General features: G+C 42.3%; 1 protein-coding gene across 1 annotated transcript; it reads left to right on the top strand.

Annotated features, from left to right (window-relative positions):
* The first annotated feature begins 4782 nt into the window (after positions 1 to 4782).
* ldlra (low density lipoprotein receptor a) lies at positions 4783 to 16448 on the top strand. The gene is made up of 18 exons (XM_030058374.1): positions 4783 to 5005; positions 7934 to 8059; positions 8160 to 8282; positions 8450 to 8830; positions 9288 to 9410; positions 9621 to 9743; positions 9884 to 10003; positions 10403 to 10528; positions 11155 to 11326; positions 11464 to 11691; positions 12189 to 12307; positions 12445 to 12584; positions 12823 to 12964; positions 13407 to 13550; positions 13653 to 13886; positions 14008 to 14088; positions 14232 to 14395; positions 14730 to 16448. The coding sequence occupies exons 1-18, from the start codon at positions 4933 to 4935 to the stop codon at positions 14784 to 14786; spliced, it is 2676 nt and encodes an 891-aa protein (XP_029914234.1). The 5' UTR covers positions 4783 to 4932; the 3' UTR covers positions 14787 to 16448.
* The last annotated feature ends 641 nt before the right edge of the window (positions 16449 to 17089 follow it).

Here is a 17089-nt window from a genome sequence, read left to right as displayed (position 1 = left end):
GTTCCCTTCCAAACTGAGGTCAGGAGCCGTGTTTTATTTGTTTGTAGCATTTTTTTTTTCTTTTCTATTTGTTGATGAAAACGTCATATTTTACCATAGTTCTTGTCAACTGAGGTTAATAATTCTCTAGTTTTTGTCCTGGAAAAGGTGCCATTGACAGAAACACAGTGTCCACACGTCCTTAAAAAGTCTCAAAATGTCTTTAATTTTATCAGCTTTAAGCGTTAAAAGTCATTCAATAGTCTTAAATTTGAATTAATGAGGTCTTAATTTCCATATAAAACGTATAAGTCATTTAATTTCTAGTCAAAATTTGCCACACTCTTCTGCATGAAAGTCAACCTTTATGCTGTTAAAACACAACAAACCTAATACTTTGTTTATGCTTGTGCTGCACTTCACCCATTTTACTCTACATTTATATGCACATAGAAGCCAGATGAATCACTTTAGCATCTGTAGCGAGAAATAAACAGAAATCCACGGACTGACCTGGTCCCCCCAAAAAAATAAATAAAAAACTGCCTAAAATGGACCTCAGCACACTGCTTACCTGCAATGCTTATTTGAATGACCAAAATGTAATTTTTCCAGAAATGAATCTCAAGATATGTCTTGAAATGAGCGCTGCATCCAGGCCAGGTCAGTGGTAGCTGTGCTGATCAGTCCTGTACACTAGATGGCCCACTGACCACGACCGGCTGCAGAAGGTGTGACGCTGCTTCTCAGAGGCTGTGTGTTTTGACCTGGATTTCCTCACCAGTTATTGTGATTTCAAAGGAGAGGCTACATAATTACAGATTCAACACATCCCTGACCTCCTCACTCAAAGCCCAGTCACTTCTCACTTTTCTAGCCGGGCCTCTGTTCAGTTTCTCTTGGCATGGACTCAAACTACATTCCCTCTCTGGTTGTGATATTCTCACTGGGCCTCCATGCCTCTGATCTTAACTTCCCAACACAGCGCCCTTCCTCAGAGGTCAGTCATTGACCTTGACACACCTATATCCTCCTCGCCCTCACATGATTTCGCTAGCTGCTAGGGTTCACATGCCGTGACACCTGTGCAAACACCGCCTCATGTATCTGTGTGAATCTGCTGCGTAGACGGCCGTGCCTCAGCTGAGTTTGGGGCTCATGTGAACAAGCTCACACGGGACAATAACCCCAGCCTGATCAAACCTCCTTCCTCCACTCCCCTGTGTGTTTTTACAGTTGAGATTGTAGGCGTCAAAATTTCAAAATTCTTTTTATGTCCCCTGCCAAATATTCTCTCATCTCAAGGATTATTTGCAGACGGGTTCTGTTTTATGGGGCGGGTTCACCTGAGCGATGACAGGAGAACCAGTTGTGTGTTGTGTCTGATCCTGCGAGGAAGCAGGAATGTTGATGCCTCCTCTTTGAAGCTGGAAGGCTGGTATACATCCAGCCTGTCCTTCACAGACGGACTGAATCTAATGAGAGGAGGCTCTCTCAGTAGTTCAAAAATAATTCATAAAAATCTGTGTTTAATTTATGTGTGTATTTGCTTGCTCATCCATTTCAAATTTGCTCTCAATAATTATTATTTTTGTTGCTATTATCCTTACATTACTACTACATATTATTATCATTATATATATATATCTATATGTCTTTTTTTTTTTTTTTTTTATTATTTTTGGTACTCCTATATTATTTTATTACTCATATTCTATGGTGTATTGGTTTTGAGATGTGTGTGTAAGCTGCTGAATTTGGCTTGGGATCAATAAAGTATCTATCTATCTATCTATCTATCTATCTATCCAGTCACTTTTATTTGGTAGTTATCAGTTCATCCCCTACACCTTTTGACACAACCTTGGTCCACATCCTCTTTCCTCTGGCCAAGGGGATGAGGCCAAAGATAAGTCAGGCGCTGTATCATTTACTGGGCTGTAATTCCTCCGTCACAATCACAGCCAAACAATCCATTAAGATAAACAAGTGCTAGCGGGAAGCTTTTTCAGCTCATGATGGATAGCTGTACACATAAACAAGTTTTCTGTCTGAAGCATCTAGCGTAGTCGTAAAACATTCTCCGCGGTGCATCGGGAGCAGGACAGAAGCCCACATCACACAATAATAATTCCTCTGGCAGGTCTGTGGCACTTGAGGACCTGAAGCCAACGGTGTGCTCCACAGCCGCTGGCAAAACCTGCTTTGACCTTACCAGGAAGAGACAGAAAGAGAAAGAGACTCCATTTGAGCCAAAGCCGTTTGTTTTGAGTGAGTGTCAGCAGAAAGAATGAATGTGAAAAGGAGGCCTGGGTGTCAGCATACTGGAAGAACCAGAAGCAGACTGCTGAGTGTTTACATAGGCAGGGCTGAGACTGAGGCGCTACAATGGTGGAGGAGGGGACATCCATCGATTGGGGGGGTGCGGGCGCTACTCAGGTGAATGGAAGACACTTGTGCAACTCATGGCTTGTTTTGTTTTGTGCCTCAAGCTGTATCGATGCCATATCTGTTTGGAGATAACAGGAGTTCCTCTCTCTCTCTCTCTCTCTCTCTCTCTCTCTCTCTCTCTGCAGTGTGACCTATCTGCTCAGCCAGCATCTCACCACAGGGCCGAGTGAGGAGGAGGGAGAGCAGTGGAGTAATTAGCGATCATCTCATTAGGCTGTTAACTCAACTCTGGCACAGTTTTGGAAGCTTTCATGTTTCAAGGCCCTCTCAGGAGCGGGTCACCCGGAGGACCCACTTTTACCAGAGGCCTGCAAATGTACGACTGTCATTTCTCATTAGGTGCACCCCGATGTAGAGGAGGCTATCCCTCTCAGAGGGAGGCCTGCATTAATGAGAAAATGTCTCTTGTACATTGTTCCGGTGTGGAATAAGCTGTCAAATAGTTTTATCGATGGGATTTTTAACATGGAACTTGATTGAACTTTATTTCTTGGTTCACTTATTTCATTGTAATGTTTCTCTCCCTCTCTCCACGCCGTAGCCCTTCTCCAGTCCTGGTCAGTTTTGTCCTGTGCTTGGTGTCTCCGCACAAGCTGTACAACAGGACATTGTGTTGATTAGTGTAGCAACAACAATCCAGTTCACTGCATAGGTTAATAACTCCTTCATCGGGAATAAAAATTGTTTTATCTTGTCTTTATTCCCAATTGTGCTGCTCCCTATTGAAGTGGACACCACACTTGATCTTCCATAATTTATGACTGGCAGCAGATCCTCCCTTCATTTCTATTTGCAGCTTCTGTTATGCAGATCTGCAGACTGCACATGAAGCTAAGGGGTGACCCAGGTCCTTTTGGCTCACACACTGCCTCCACGCTCACAAAAAACAGCGGTGGCCACAGTTACTGGTTGACAGAGGTACCAACACAGACCTGGACCCATGAGAACTGGCACAGCTCCAACGCTTGTTTTCACTGCGAGACTTTCTCACGTGCTCAGTTTGACTGTGAGGAGCCGTAAGGAAAACATAGCTGGGCGGCTTTTTTTTTTTTTTTTTTTTTTTTTAGCTCTATGTGTATGTTTCCTTGAAGTGTCTTTATGCACATTATGCACGGTTTGAATAATATTAAAGATAAAATGAGCTCGGTAAATAAAGGCCATGCTAGAGGGTGATAATGTTATCTGAATGTACAGCCCTTAATGCATTAGGATATCTAACAGATTGTGTGTATTTACCTACCTCTGCTATCCATTTGATTTTTACCATTGTTAGTTTTTAAATGCAATATCAGTGTTTAGTGCCTATTCTACAAGGTGAGTTGTAAAGGTCATACCTGTGAGGCAAAAACATCTAATTTTTCCTATAAGGAGGTATCTCCACTGGCCTGGATTCCTTTTCCTGGCACTTTTCCTGTGCGGTTCAAGGCTGCTGCTCTAAAGTTTTATGCCTTTAAGCTTCACTCTATCTCTGCTCTTCCTCTGATGGTTATCTTAATGTCAACAGTCTTATGAGTTTCAGACTTTGAACTTGAAATCACATGCAGATCGTAAATTTTTATGATAAAGCCGACACACAATTTCAGTTTAAAAGGCCTGATTTGACCAGGATGTGAAGATTACAGCTGTGCTAATTGTTTTATGACCCGTTTTATCTAAATGTTGTATTTAATGGGCGCCCAGTTGCAGTTTAAATCACTTTCAACCAGCATTTTAGCTGCTTAAAGTGAAAAGAAAATAGCATGTGATATTTTGAAAGATGCCAACAACATAACTCATGTATCTTTTTCTTGTAAAAACGATTTCAGGAATCCCTGCTGTCAGAATAACATAATGTGAAACAGATTTTTTTTTTCTTTTTCTTTTTTTTTTCTTTGTATTGACCAGGAGTATTTTGGTTTTGAATTGAGTCCAACTGAGTGATTTACTTAAAGATTTAACACCTGCCAGAGCAGGCTGGCAGCCAAACACAGACTACTAGTCTCTCTCTCTCTCTCTCTCTCTCTCTCTCTCTCTCTCTCTCTCTGTGTGTGTGTGTGTGTGTGTGTGTGTGTGTGTGTGTGTGTGTGTGTGTGAAAAAGGAGTTACTCATAGTAGAATTTCATCTCCACAAGCTCCGCCTCTCAATTGTGAAGCTGTGTGTTTCAGAAATCACACCACTCCAAATCCCGCCCTCCCCTCCCGGGCCCCTCCTGTCCCCTCCCACTGCTGGACCACATTGAAATTGGTCTGATGTTGTTGCCAAACACTACAGTGTGAGGAGCATCCTTACTCACTCTTCCAACTGGAGCATCTCAGACTTCAGAGCACACAGGGGAGCCACAAACACCACCACTGGACCACTGGTGCAGGGGGGAGAGAGAGAGAGAGAAAAAAAAAAAACAACTAAAAAAAGACAAAACAAAGCGTTTAGCGGGAAAGTGTCAAATAGAAATCACATTACTGACAGAGTTATAGCTCTATAATCTGTGCGGAGTCTCTCATCAAGTGTAGGTGCCTTCCTCCATGCGCCTGAAAGCTATGGGACCGCCGTGCTACGCGTCACTGGTGCTTTTGATCTGTTGCCTTGCTCAAACAAGTAAGTTCAAATTCACTGCATTTTGCACTTGTTAATTCTAATTCCTCTTGAAGTGGCATCTCTGTAAAGTAGACAATAATGTTTTCTCTGTGCGTAATGTTGTTTATTTGGAGAATGATTGCGCACTCATATCATTTTTTTTTAATAATAAGTCTAATTTTGGCCAATCATGCAGTCCGTATGGTTTTAAATTGCCCACTCCTCTGACAGCACCGGATGCAAGGTGATGGGGGAGGGGGCAATTATTCCCAGAATGTAGGTCAAATCTTTTTTTTCTCTCTCCCTCTCTTTCCCCCCGAGTGTCCTCAAATGGTTTGTTTCCGCTTAAAGGAAAATGATATTGTATCAGAATATGGATCATCCATGCATTTTATGTTTTTCTACGTGCCTGCAGCTTTTATTGTCGGGGCATTGCTTTTTCGGAGAAGCGACGCTGTTTATTCATATATGTTATTCTAACTGTTGAGGGGAGGGAAGAAAAGCTGCGCGTTTTGTGCTCTCAAGTTGCTTTAAGTTCATGAGCCAATGAGGTTTCAGGAATATGAATACTGTGCAACATGAGGTCAAACGGGGTTTTCTGAAAAGCCGGTTCTTGAGGTTATTTGTGTTGTAATTTGTAATGCAGAATTAGGCGCCGTTTACAGCTTTCACCACCGCAAAAGGAATTTCCTAGCAGGTATTTTGATTACCGGTAAATTGATTGTTGCAGGTGCACACGCAGCCTACTGACTCATAACCACTCCTTTAACTGCCCGGGCATTATTCCCTCATGATGCAATATCCAGCCAGTTTGCAGAAGCATGGCTAATACCCCTCGTTTTTTTTTTTTTTTAAGGAGCCCTGTGTTGTGGAAATGAAGGGATCCCCTCACACGTTTTTGGCAATACAAAGACTTTTGTGCATTTGTCCCTCAGGCAACATTCTTCAGTTTTGGTTCAAACATTGTCCTCTCAAGACATGAAGTCACTGTCAGCGTGTTTTTGTGTGTGTGTGTGTGTGTGTGTGTGTGTGTGTGTGTGTGTGTGTGTGTGTGTGTGGTGAAACATGTTGGAACCGGCTCTTGTCCCATCCTCATTCATTTTCACTTCAGACACCAGCAGCATCAGCCCAGCCCTGTGGTGGCTTTCTTAAATGCCATGTGGCTGTCCTGTTTAGCCAAGGACACGAGCAAAATGCTAAATGGCTTATCACAAAAAAAAAAAAGACAACAGCCAACAGCTTCCTCTCTGTCTGTTTACAGATAGCAAATCGATTAAACACACCAGACATCAGAGAAAGGGCAGGTAAACAGGAACACCACATCATCAGCAGCAGCACGGATTTGCGGTCAATCATTAGCGCTGTTTTTCAGAAACTGAACTTTAAGCCCAATAAGTAAATATGTGAACTTGCACTTGAGCAAAGTGTAATCTGTTTCAGGGAAGGAGATGGTCTCAAAAAGTGGGAAAACACCAATTTACAATGTAGTTACCTATAGTTGTTTTATTAGTATTATTATTTTTTACACTGAAGTCATTTGTCTATTTCTCTTTGAGGGAAAGCAAATGTGGTAAATCTCGCTCTCTTTCAGGTTTCAGGGCTGTATAGCCCAAGGGCTGAATGTGAAGTTTGTTTTTTGTCATTCAGGTATTGCTTTCTTCCTCTTTCATGGTCACTTGGGCCACAATAACCCCCCCTCCACCCACCTCACCCCCTTTGGTAAAATCAGGTTAGACAAGACGAAGCCGCTGGTATCTGTATGTGGTGCGCAGGAATCTGAGGTAACCGTAAAGACGCGACACTCAAAAAGACTATTTTCAGTTGCAAACTTACTGTCATTGATCCAGTGCCAAAAACAATTCCCCAAAGTTAATAAGATAATATAGCACTGATAAAAAAGTAAATGTCTTTTTATGACATTATGATATGAGTCACAAGATAACCATTCTTCATGAAATATAAACCTCAGGAGCTGGCATGATTTGAGACTCCTGTCAAAAACACAGAGATATGTAGGATTTATTCATTTTCCATCCATTCTCCTAAAACGTACCCTTATGAGAAATGCAAATATTTATGCATTTTTCATGATAAGTCTGGAGTAAGAAGCAAGTCATAAACATGCAAACCACCCACTTTGACCCAGTCAGCTCCTGGTGGTGTGATGGCAGAGCTCCTCCCTCTGACCCCTGTCAGAAACAGGTGGTCATCCAGGATTTTGGTTTTGTAGGGCAAGGAGGAGGAATTCTCCAAGGGCCTTTAGTACCCCTCCATAAACGACCCTCTCTAATGTACATACAGTATCTTAATGGGTCCTTCCAGTTCAGTGGCTTCATTCGGTCCATTAGTGATGGGGGCAGGGAGGATGACACTCTGGAAAGTGTCAAGTGTTGCTTTCAGCCGATGAAGTCCGTCCAGATGAGCAGCGTGTCTGCTGTCATTCAGTTGTTGTGATCATATGATCATGTGCTAAACGTTGGCTAGAGTCTTCTTACACAGGTAAATAACTATCACTCTGTGCATAGCTGTACTGTAACCATTTATTGGCCCTATTTAAACAGATATAAACATGTAATATGAATCTGTCTGTAGGTACAAAGGAAGAGGTAACCCAATCACAGGGTCATGCTTCAGTATTTTATTTCCCATCCCCCATCACATAGCATCTTACCCGTGCTACGTCGCCCCCACCCCCACTCAGTGTCACAACCGTGATGCAAAGTGAGCCGAGATGCACCACAAGGTCCTCTCAGGAAAACCTCTGTCTATGTGAACCATTTGATTTGTGCTGAAAACAGAATTGGTTTATTGCTCTATATGACTTCACTTTCTTTCATTTGCAGCCATGTCTTTGTTTATGCGGATTCTTCCTGTAATGGTCCTTGATAGATGATAACTAAAACAACAGCCCTTTTAGCTCAGCTGTGTGTTTACATTTTCCTGTCACAGACGCACTGACAACATGCGGAACCAACCAGCTCCAGTGTGGTAATGGGAAATGCATCACAGTCCGATGGGTTTGCGATGGCACAGACGACTGTGGAGATGGCACGGATGAACTCCCTGGCACCTGCAGTGAGTGTCACATGTGGGACTAATCAAAAATAATGGATTCCTTTTTTTTTTTTTTTTTTTTTGCTTGGGTCAGTTTTAATTCTGTATTTTTTGTCACCAGTGGCCAAAACATGCAGACCGACAGAGTTCAGCTGTGGCGGCCGCCTTAACCAGTGTATACCTAACACCTGGCGCTGTGATGGAAAAGCTGACTGTGAGAACGCAGCTGATGAGGAGAGCTGTGGTGAGTTGGCGATATTGTCCAGCACATCTGTGTTACCATTTCCTCCGTCGTGTGTTCTCAGAACTCTCCAAACTTTAATTTCTGGCTTTATTCCCACGCTGCTGTTTACTTCATGATAAGTGCTCCCACATTACTCTGAGCGCCCTGCCATGTCTTCTCGTTCTCAGCACCCAAGCTGTGCACCAACAACGAGTTCCGCTGCAGGAACGGCCAGTGCGTGTCGTCCTCCTTTGTGTGTGACGAGGAGGCCGACTGTGATGATGGCAGCGACGAGGCCTCCTGTCCGCCTACTACCTGCAGCGCCTCCTCCTTCCAGTGCAATAACACCGTCTGTGTCCCGCGCCTTTGGGCCTGCGATGGGGACGCTGACTGTTCAGACGGCTCAGATGAGTGGCCCAAGAACTGTGGCATGATGAAACCTGCCGCCACTGCCGCTCACCCCTGCTCCTCCCTGGAGTTCCACTGCGGCAGTGGGGAGTGCATTCACAGCAGCTGGAAGTGTGACGGAGGAGCCGACTGCCTTGATCGATCAGACGAGGCCGACTGCAGTAAGTGATCCTCTCATACAAATACAGTTATAATCTGCTTGGATTTATCTTAACCCCCAATAGGACTGGGCAATATATCAATACGATATCAATATAATCTTATATCATCATATATAAAAACATCTGGGAGTTTGGATGTCATAATATCATGATATGGCATAAGTATTGCATTACAGCAGGCTGCATTACAATAATGGGATGCAATTTTCTGAACTTGTTAAGCCGTTTGAGTTGTTCTATCCACCTGCTTAGTTACCATCCCTATAATACCATCACAATATTGACATCAAGGTATTTTGTCAAAAATATTGTGGTATTTGATTTTATCCATATCTCTCATCCCTTTTTTCATACTTCTTCTTTTCATGTTTCTCTTTGATTTACTATATCAAGATGTTGAGAGTATCAGTTGGCTTTGAAAGGCCAAGGATTTCTGCTCATTGTCTTCTCTTTCTAGCTCATCCCACCTGTCGCCCAGACGAGTTTGAGTGCGGTGATGGCAGCTGCATCCACGGCAGCCGCCAGTGCAACCATCAGTACGACTGCAGGGACATGAGTGATGAAATGGGCTGTGTCAATGGTATGAAGCTCTTCCTTCTCCTCTGCCCTGTTCACTTATACCTAAATAACCTGCTACAGCTGCAGTGAATTCACTATAACATCCATAGTCTGTGAGAAAAATAATAAAAAAAACGATTCATTGATGAGCTTGTTATAATTAAACAGTATGGTGGTGTTGCAGCATTCTGTTGATGCATTTTAGTTAAACGTGTGTGTGTTTCTTGCACAGCGACTCACTGTGAGGGCCCGACCAGGTTTAAGTGCCGCAGTGGGGAGTGTATCAGCATGGAGAAGGTGTGTGACAAGCAGCGTGACTGCAGGGACTGGTCAGATGAGCCTCTCAGGGAATGTGGTGAGTATAGAGGCCCGCATTCATGACTGTTCAGCTAATTGCTAGTTTCACACATTTTAATGAGGGTGTCTGCAATTTTAGGATGATAGTTATATCCTGTGAAAAATGGCCGTGGTAATCCTTTTCTTCCCCTTCTTCAGGTTCCAATGAGTGTCTGTATAACAACGGCGGCTGCTCTCATATCTGCAATGACCTTAAGATCGGCTATGAGTGCCTGTGTCCAGCTGGCTACTACCTTGTTGACACGAAACGCTGTGAAGGTAAAACATCCCGAACATACATGTACATAACATAGCATCTACATAGTTAGGTGAAGCCAGAAATATTCAACGTGTGATTGTAGTCACAAGTCAGTTTTGTCACTTTTTGAATGCTAAATCCAAGGTCCATGCTAACATGAACTTCAGTCAGATTATGAAAATGATGCCCAGCAATCTATTTACTCTGATGCAAGCCTCTCCATGGCACTGACTGTACCATTTTAGTTAGAATGGGGTTGATGAGGTGAGGAATTCCTCTGGATTCACAGTGACTTGGCATTATTTCAGCTTTGTTGGACCACCTTGTCCTTTGCATCACTTGTTTACCATGTCAGTGGACTTGATGTGCCTAAAACTGACACATCATAGTTTCTCTCCCTATCTGTAAACTCCTCCCAGATATTGATGAGTGTGCCAACCCAGATACCTGCAGCCAGATCTGCGTCAACCAGATGGGCAGTTACAAATGCGAGTGTGAGGAGGGTTACCAAGTGGACCCAGCCACCAAAGCATGCAAGGCAATTGGTAAAGAACAAATCTTGGTCTGCTTTGTGTTTGTTGCTGAATAAAGAAGGAAAGAGCTCCCCCTTGTTTAAGCAGTGGTAGTAAAGTAGAAAACAATCAAATACTCTTCAAAACAAGACAACAACATCAGATGTAGACATCATCAGACCTTGCATATATATATATTTTTTATTTATTTATTTATTTTTTTTACTGTTGCTATCAAACACGTGGAGAATTCCAAAAAACGGTGTAAACCCAATTCATGATTTTCATTGGATGAAACTCCAAAAAAACTCTTTCACATGTAATCTCTGCTTAAGAGATGAAGCAAAGTTTGTTCAATTCAGACTGTACAGTTAAGTTGTTGGCCGGCAATATAAAAAAGCCTGAGCTGCAAGTCCTTAACGGATGTTTTTCAGATTGCCAACCACCAATAACTTACCTGTGCAAAGTGGGATGGGCAATCTGGGCTTTATCTTAGATACTCAGAGAATTTTAAACTTGTCGGATGTTATTTTTTCTGTACGACTTTAAAACATTACATGTATAAAGAACAAAACTCCGTTGTGTTTCCCCTGTGCATTAGTCTGAGCCAGACTGAGAGTGATAAACCGGCGATAAACACTCCTCCTCTGATTCTCTAGGTACCATTGCCTACCTTTTCTTCACCAACCGTCATGAAGTCAGAAAAATGACTTTGGACAGAAGTGAGTACACACGTGTGATCCCTCGTCTGAAGAACGTTGTGGCTCTGGACATGAACATTGCCACCAACGAGATCTACTGGTCAGACATCTCCCAAAAGAAGATCTACAGGTGAGCAAGGCCTCTTGGTTTCTTGGTGTATAGATCCATTCTAGAGGACGGCAAGATCTACGAGGTAATAATCTTAATTTCCTTCACTCCTGCTTGATCCTGACCCCCCTTTTTTCAATCTTTCATGATCAATCCAGAGCCCCCATGGACACGGCTTCAGATTCCACCCAACATAATATAGTCATTGGTAGTGACATTGACGCTCCTGAGGGCATCGCCATCGATTGGATCCATGGAAATCTGTATTGGACCGACAGCATCCGCAGCACTATCTCCGTGACAACTGCTGACGGGAGCCGCCGCAAAACTCTCTTCCAACAACACCTGGCAAAGCCCCGTGCTATTGTGGTTGACCCCCACAGCAAGTAAGCCCAATGCTAATATTATCAATAAGTATAATAGCAATAGCCTTTATGTATAATATATTTTCTTTTATGTGTGTAAAATATCCATAGGGATCCATAGTGCTGCATGATATGCTGATATTGTACTGATTCTGTAGTATGAGACTAGATATAGTCTCTCTGGTATATTGTGATATGGTGATATTTCATAAGTGTTGTGTTTTTGTGGTTTTAATGGCTGTGTGCAATTCTTTAAAAAAAAATCAGGTCCTCCCGTCTTGTCACATATGCACAATACTCATGATTGTTCAGCAAAAACCTATATTTCATGAAAGCACTAACAGTCATTCCTGCAATATTGTCACAATATGAAGGTATTGTGGCTTTTATTTTGCCCATTTTGCCCATCCTTAGGATTCCACTGATCTCAGTTTTTTTTTAACGTCCTTCACACAATGTGTCCTAGTTGTTCTCACATCATATATTCATATATCCTCATAATCTCTCTGCCTTCACAGCTTCATTTACTGGACTGACTGGGGCACTCCGGCCAAGATTGAGAAGGGAGGTCTCAATGGAGGAGACCGCACCGCTCTGGTCACTGACAATATTGTTTGGCCTAACGGAATCACACTTGGTAAGCTCTGCCATTCACATTTATGTCTTTCTCTGCTCTCCGCTATTTCATTGTGTGAATGGAAATGCCAGTGGTAACTCCGGTCTGACATGTTTATCTCCTGTTTGCTTTCCCACCCTTATCTCCCCTCTCCCCAGACCTGCTGAACCAGCGGCTATACTGGGTGGACTCAAAGTTGCATACCCTCTCCAGTATCGATGTGCAGGGCGGCAGTCGACGCACACTCATCATTGATGAGCACAAGCTGGCTCACCCACTGGGACTCACTGTGTTTGAGGTGGATATTTATCACCTGATGAACTCTGTAACACATGAACCCAGGCCTCACGTGCAACTTGCCATAAACTGCAACAACACAGTTTCAGTCATTAATATGCCCCAATAAAGGCCTCTAAAAATACATTAATCCTATAAATACACCTATTCTATTCTATTCTATTCTATTCTATTCTGTTCTATTCAATTCTATTCTGTTCTATTCTAATGTTAAAACTTGCTGTACTATCTGCCTCTAGGAAAGAGTGTTCTGGACAGATGTCAGCAACAATGCCATCCTGAGTGCCAACAGGATGACGGGCAGTGACATCCGACCTGTGGCAGAGCACCTGTCGTCCCCGGAGGACATTATTCTCTACCACAACCTCAAACAGCCTGCAGGTGAGCATTTTCACATTTACTTTCACGCTTCCCTGAGAACACTGACAAACAGAAATTGATAAGGGTTAGATTTAGGTTTCTGATGCGTGGTTGTATCAGCGTTGGCTCTGTTTCCACTTTAGAGCTGGGGAAATGCATTCTCATCAAACTCAGAAATGTACTAACTAGGGCTTGACAGATATTTTGGTTTGATAATGTGTCAGGTCAATAATAACTTTTACAAATTAATTTAAGGACAGTAATGTATCCTAATATTTTGCCTACTGTTGGATAAGTGCAGTCTAATCCTAAAAGCAGTTCTAATCTGGGTGTTTTTGGGCCACATGTTTTCATAGATAATGGCAACACTGGATCCAAATGTTGTTTATCTGCTGCCTTCAGCCTGCCAAAGCTTGTGTATGTCAAACTCTAATACTGACTTTTACCCACTCTTCTGTTGCAGGCAGGGACTGGTGCAAGGTGGCCAATGGTGGCTGTGAATTCCTGTGCCTGGCAGCTCCTCAAGTGGGTCCACATCCCCCAAGATACACCTGTGTCTGCCCTGATAACATGGTACTAGCCAGGGATATGAGGAGATGTGTGCCAGGTCTGTACATTATTGAACAGAAAATCTTCAAAGGCAGTTTCCATATGTTTCCATCTGCTTCTTTTTGTTTTTGTACTCAAACTGCTGTGCCAATGCCTGCAGCTCCTGCGCAGCCCCAAGCTCCTGCCACCAATCCCCCACATGTGCCACCAACGCCGGCCAGCACCCCAGTCAAGCCCCAAGCTCGCACCACCACCGTTGCACCCATCATACCCACCAGCACTGTGGCCAGGCCACTGCCACGCACCATCAAGCCTCTGGTTAGGACCACCACACCTCTACCAAAGCTGCCTAAGGCAACACAAACCACCACTGAGGTCCCAGTTACCTCTCAAGGCAAGTCCAGACTCAAGTTCACTGCTCTTAAAAACTGTACCTTTGGGCCAACACTGACACAATGGACCTTTGCAAGTTAATTCCCTGCTTATATATGAACTTGTACTTGTGTCTCTTTCAGATGTCCAACATAAATTTGCTGCTGCTATACCCAAAACCGCCCCCTCCACCCCAACAGCTCTCTATATTGTCTTACCTCTGGGTGAGTTGTGCCAGCAACACATACAAAGTCTGCATCTTTGGTATGAATTATCTGAATAACAGTGCAGACTGTTAACTGTGATATCTCTCTCTGTATTCCCATCTCTGTTTTTTGTCTGTCTCCCTGTCTCTATCCACATGTAGTGACTGTATGTCTTGTGGCCGTTGGTGCCATGCTGCTATGGAGGAACTACAGGCTGAAGAACACCAACACCATCCACTTCGACAACCCCGTCTACCAGAAAACCACCGAGGACCAAGTGCACATTTGCAGGAGCCACAGTCCTGATGGTTATACCTACCCACCTGTGAGTGTGAACAGTGTGACTAAAGCAAATATTAAATCAAATCTGCCTACTTTAATTGGTGATTTTTGACATAATGATGTAGTTTAATAATGCTGACTATCCTAGTAATATTTCCTTCTATCACTTTACATGACACAGGGCCTTTATGTCTTTCTATCCTTTTTTATGAGTCTTCTTACAAATGTAATATATCGACAAAAAAGACTTTCTAAAAATAGCATGGGGTTCTTAAAATGTAACACCACTTGTTGTTATGCAGGTTGCAGCAATTTTCACCTGTGAATGTAAGCTGAGCAGCCATGATCTAACTGCCTCTTCTCTGCTGTCTTATCAGAGGCAAATTGTGAGCTTGGATGAGGAGGCAGACAACCCGGCCTTCACAGAAAACTGAAAACAAGACAGGGCAGAGAAGTAAGAAGAGCCTTGATAACACGCTACCATGGAAGTCCTTTATACCTCACATAGCACATAAATAGGAAGAAGAAGCCAGTAACGGTATCACACAAGCTCAAACCACAATATCCTCACATAGAAACATAGCTTTGTACTAAGGAAAACCAGGGTGAAGAGAAGAGTGTTTTTACATCTTCATTGCACATTTGTTTTCCATGGTCCTTTCACCAAAAAAAATCAGACTGGGGACTCCTCAAAATTGTTTCTTTTTCTCAGCGACATCCTGCAATGCCTTATAAATGGAGGGCTCTCTTAGCATTAAAGCCCAAATAACTTTTTGTTTTTCATACATAAATTCAGCTAGACCCATTTAATGCAACCTAGGATGGACGCTCTGTCTCACTCTTATTACGTAACTCAGAAATGATGATTTGTAAATATTGCTGTTTATTTTTGTCATTCAATAGAAAAGTGTCAAGTTGTTGATGGAAGGTGATCATATCTTGCACTATCTATAGATGAATAGTTTTTTTTTTTTTTTTATCTCTTCTTCGGAAATAAGAAAATCTGCACCTGAGGGTGTGTCCCAGGATAAACACTAACAGTAGAGCTGATTGTTTTAAAGTTGAGTATCCGTAGGTCAATGTGATTGATGAATGCTAATTAGAATTCTGCAGATGCCAAGTTAACCAGTGTGACCTCTTTATCAGCCTCATTATCCTAAGCATAATAATGATGGGGTGAACTTTTGCCTTTTTTTTTTTTTTTTTACACCGGTCATTGCCTTTGTCAAGGAGCAAGGGTGTCATCCAAAGGGACCTACAGCAGCTGTAGCCTATAACTGTGCAGGAAACACACTGTAGCCTTGTGTATGTGATTGTCTGGAGACTTGACATTTCACCGAATGTCTTTTGAGCTCAGCCACTGGCTCATTGGTCACAATATCCTTTTAGCAGGTATCAGTTTTTTCTCACTGTCTCAGGATGCCTTTTCAGTTCTTTTCTCTCTGACATTTCATTTGAAATCTATAGAGTGGAGTGTAGAGTTTCAAAAAAACATCGCCTCGGTTTATACCTTCCATGTTTCCCTCTCAGGAGGGCTTTATATAAGCGAAACATTCCTGTATGACAGAGGAACATAAGGGTTTATGTCCAGTGCTGTGTACCATGCAACAGTGCACAGGCTAGTTAATATTTATGTGCTCCCTTAGGGCTAGAAAGGTCTAAAAAGAGGGCTCAAGGTCCCCAAAACGGATTTCCACACGGTTCTCAGCGGCTGTTCATTCTCATTTCATATTTATGACAAATGTGTGCCTTTTCAACAACATATTTTGTTCACACATGTTCGCACTGGTGCTACTGAACTCCAAGGACTTGTGTGACTTCAGTTTGTTTACATTGCGACGCACAAGGGAAGTTACAGTGTTACATGCAGGCGAGCGATGGTTAAAGCCTGGCAGAGACGTTAGCGCGATGTTGTGAAACCTTTATGCTGAGACCGAAAAACCCTGATTGATGAGTGCTGGTGAAGCTGTACAGACAGATGAAATAATTGTTGCTTTACAGTCATCCACCAACAGTGCAGATTAAGCTGTATGTAAATAATGATGTTCATAATTGTAAATATGTTTTCTTTACCTTTTTTTTTTTTTTTCCTTTTTTTTGGTCATGATGTTATTGTGTAGAGTTTGTTGTATACTTTGAAACATTTGATGTACATAAATAAATGCTTTTATTTATTCTAGATCACAATGCTTACTGTTCGTTCTTTTGCAGCCCCTTTGCCTAAGGTTACTGTTAACCTATGAGTTACTATTTTAAAACAATTAACATCTTGTAACTGACCGCTTTGTGCACATACCCAGCTAAGATGGTTACAATTCAACTGCTCTGTCAATCTCATTTATTACTGTAAAATTTTAGAGTGAATTTTAAACTTCTTTTCTTTGCAAATTAAAGTTTATTTACTATTGCTACTTCACTAAAAAATGCCTGCACAAACAAGGAGTTTGTAAAATTGTAAGGAGCTAAGAGAAGCTATGCAAATATACAAATCTACTGTGGATTTTATCACCTGCCAAAATGTTTTTAATGTTTATACCAGTTTTCTAAGATCCATGAACATCTCAGCTCCTCCACATTCAAAACAAACAGAATCTTCAGTGATCTTGGGCTAAAACAGGATACAGCAAAGACAGACAGAAAGAAAATAAACAGGAAAGAAGTGAGGAAAAAAAACATGACTTCAGCTGTAGAAGATCATGAGTAGAAATCTGTGAATGGAAGTATGAATGTCAGTATT

The sequence above is a fragment of the Myripristis murdjan genome, chromosome 8 (genome assembly GCF_902150065.1).
Source record: "Myripristis murdjan chromosome 8, fMyrMur1.1, whole genome shotgun sequence".
Classification (NCBI taxonomy): Eukaryota; Metazoa; Chordata; class Actinopteri; order Holocentriformes; family Holocentridae; genus Myripristis; species Myripristis murdjan.
This window is presented reverse-complemented; position numbering and strand designations above follow the sequence as displayed.

Bases quoted from the DNA above. Each gene is read 5' to 3' on its own strand.
- ldlra (XM_030058374.1), top strand. From the start codon at position 4,933: ATGCGCCTGAAAGCTATGGGACCGCCGTGCTACGCGTCACTGGTGCTT. The intron at 8,060-8,159 runs GTGAGTGTCACA...TTTTGTCACCAG, and splicing joins TGAACTCCCTGGCACCTGCA to TGGCCAAAACATGCAGACCG. The intron at 9,744-9,883 runs GTGAGTATAGAG...CCCCTTCTTCAG, and splicing joins TGAGCCTCTCAGGGAATGTG to GTTCCAATGAGTGTCTGTAT.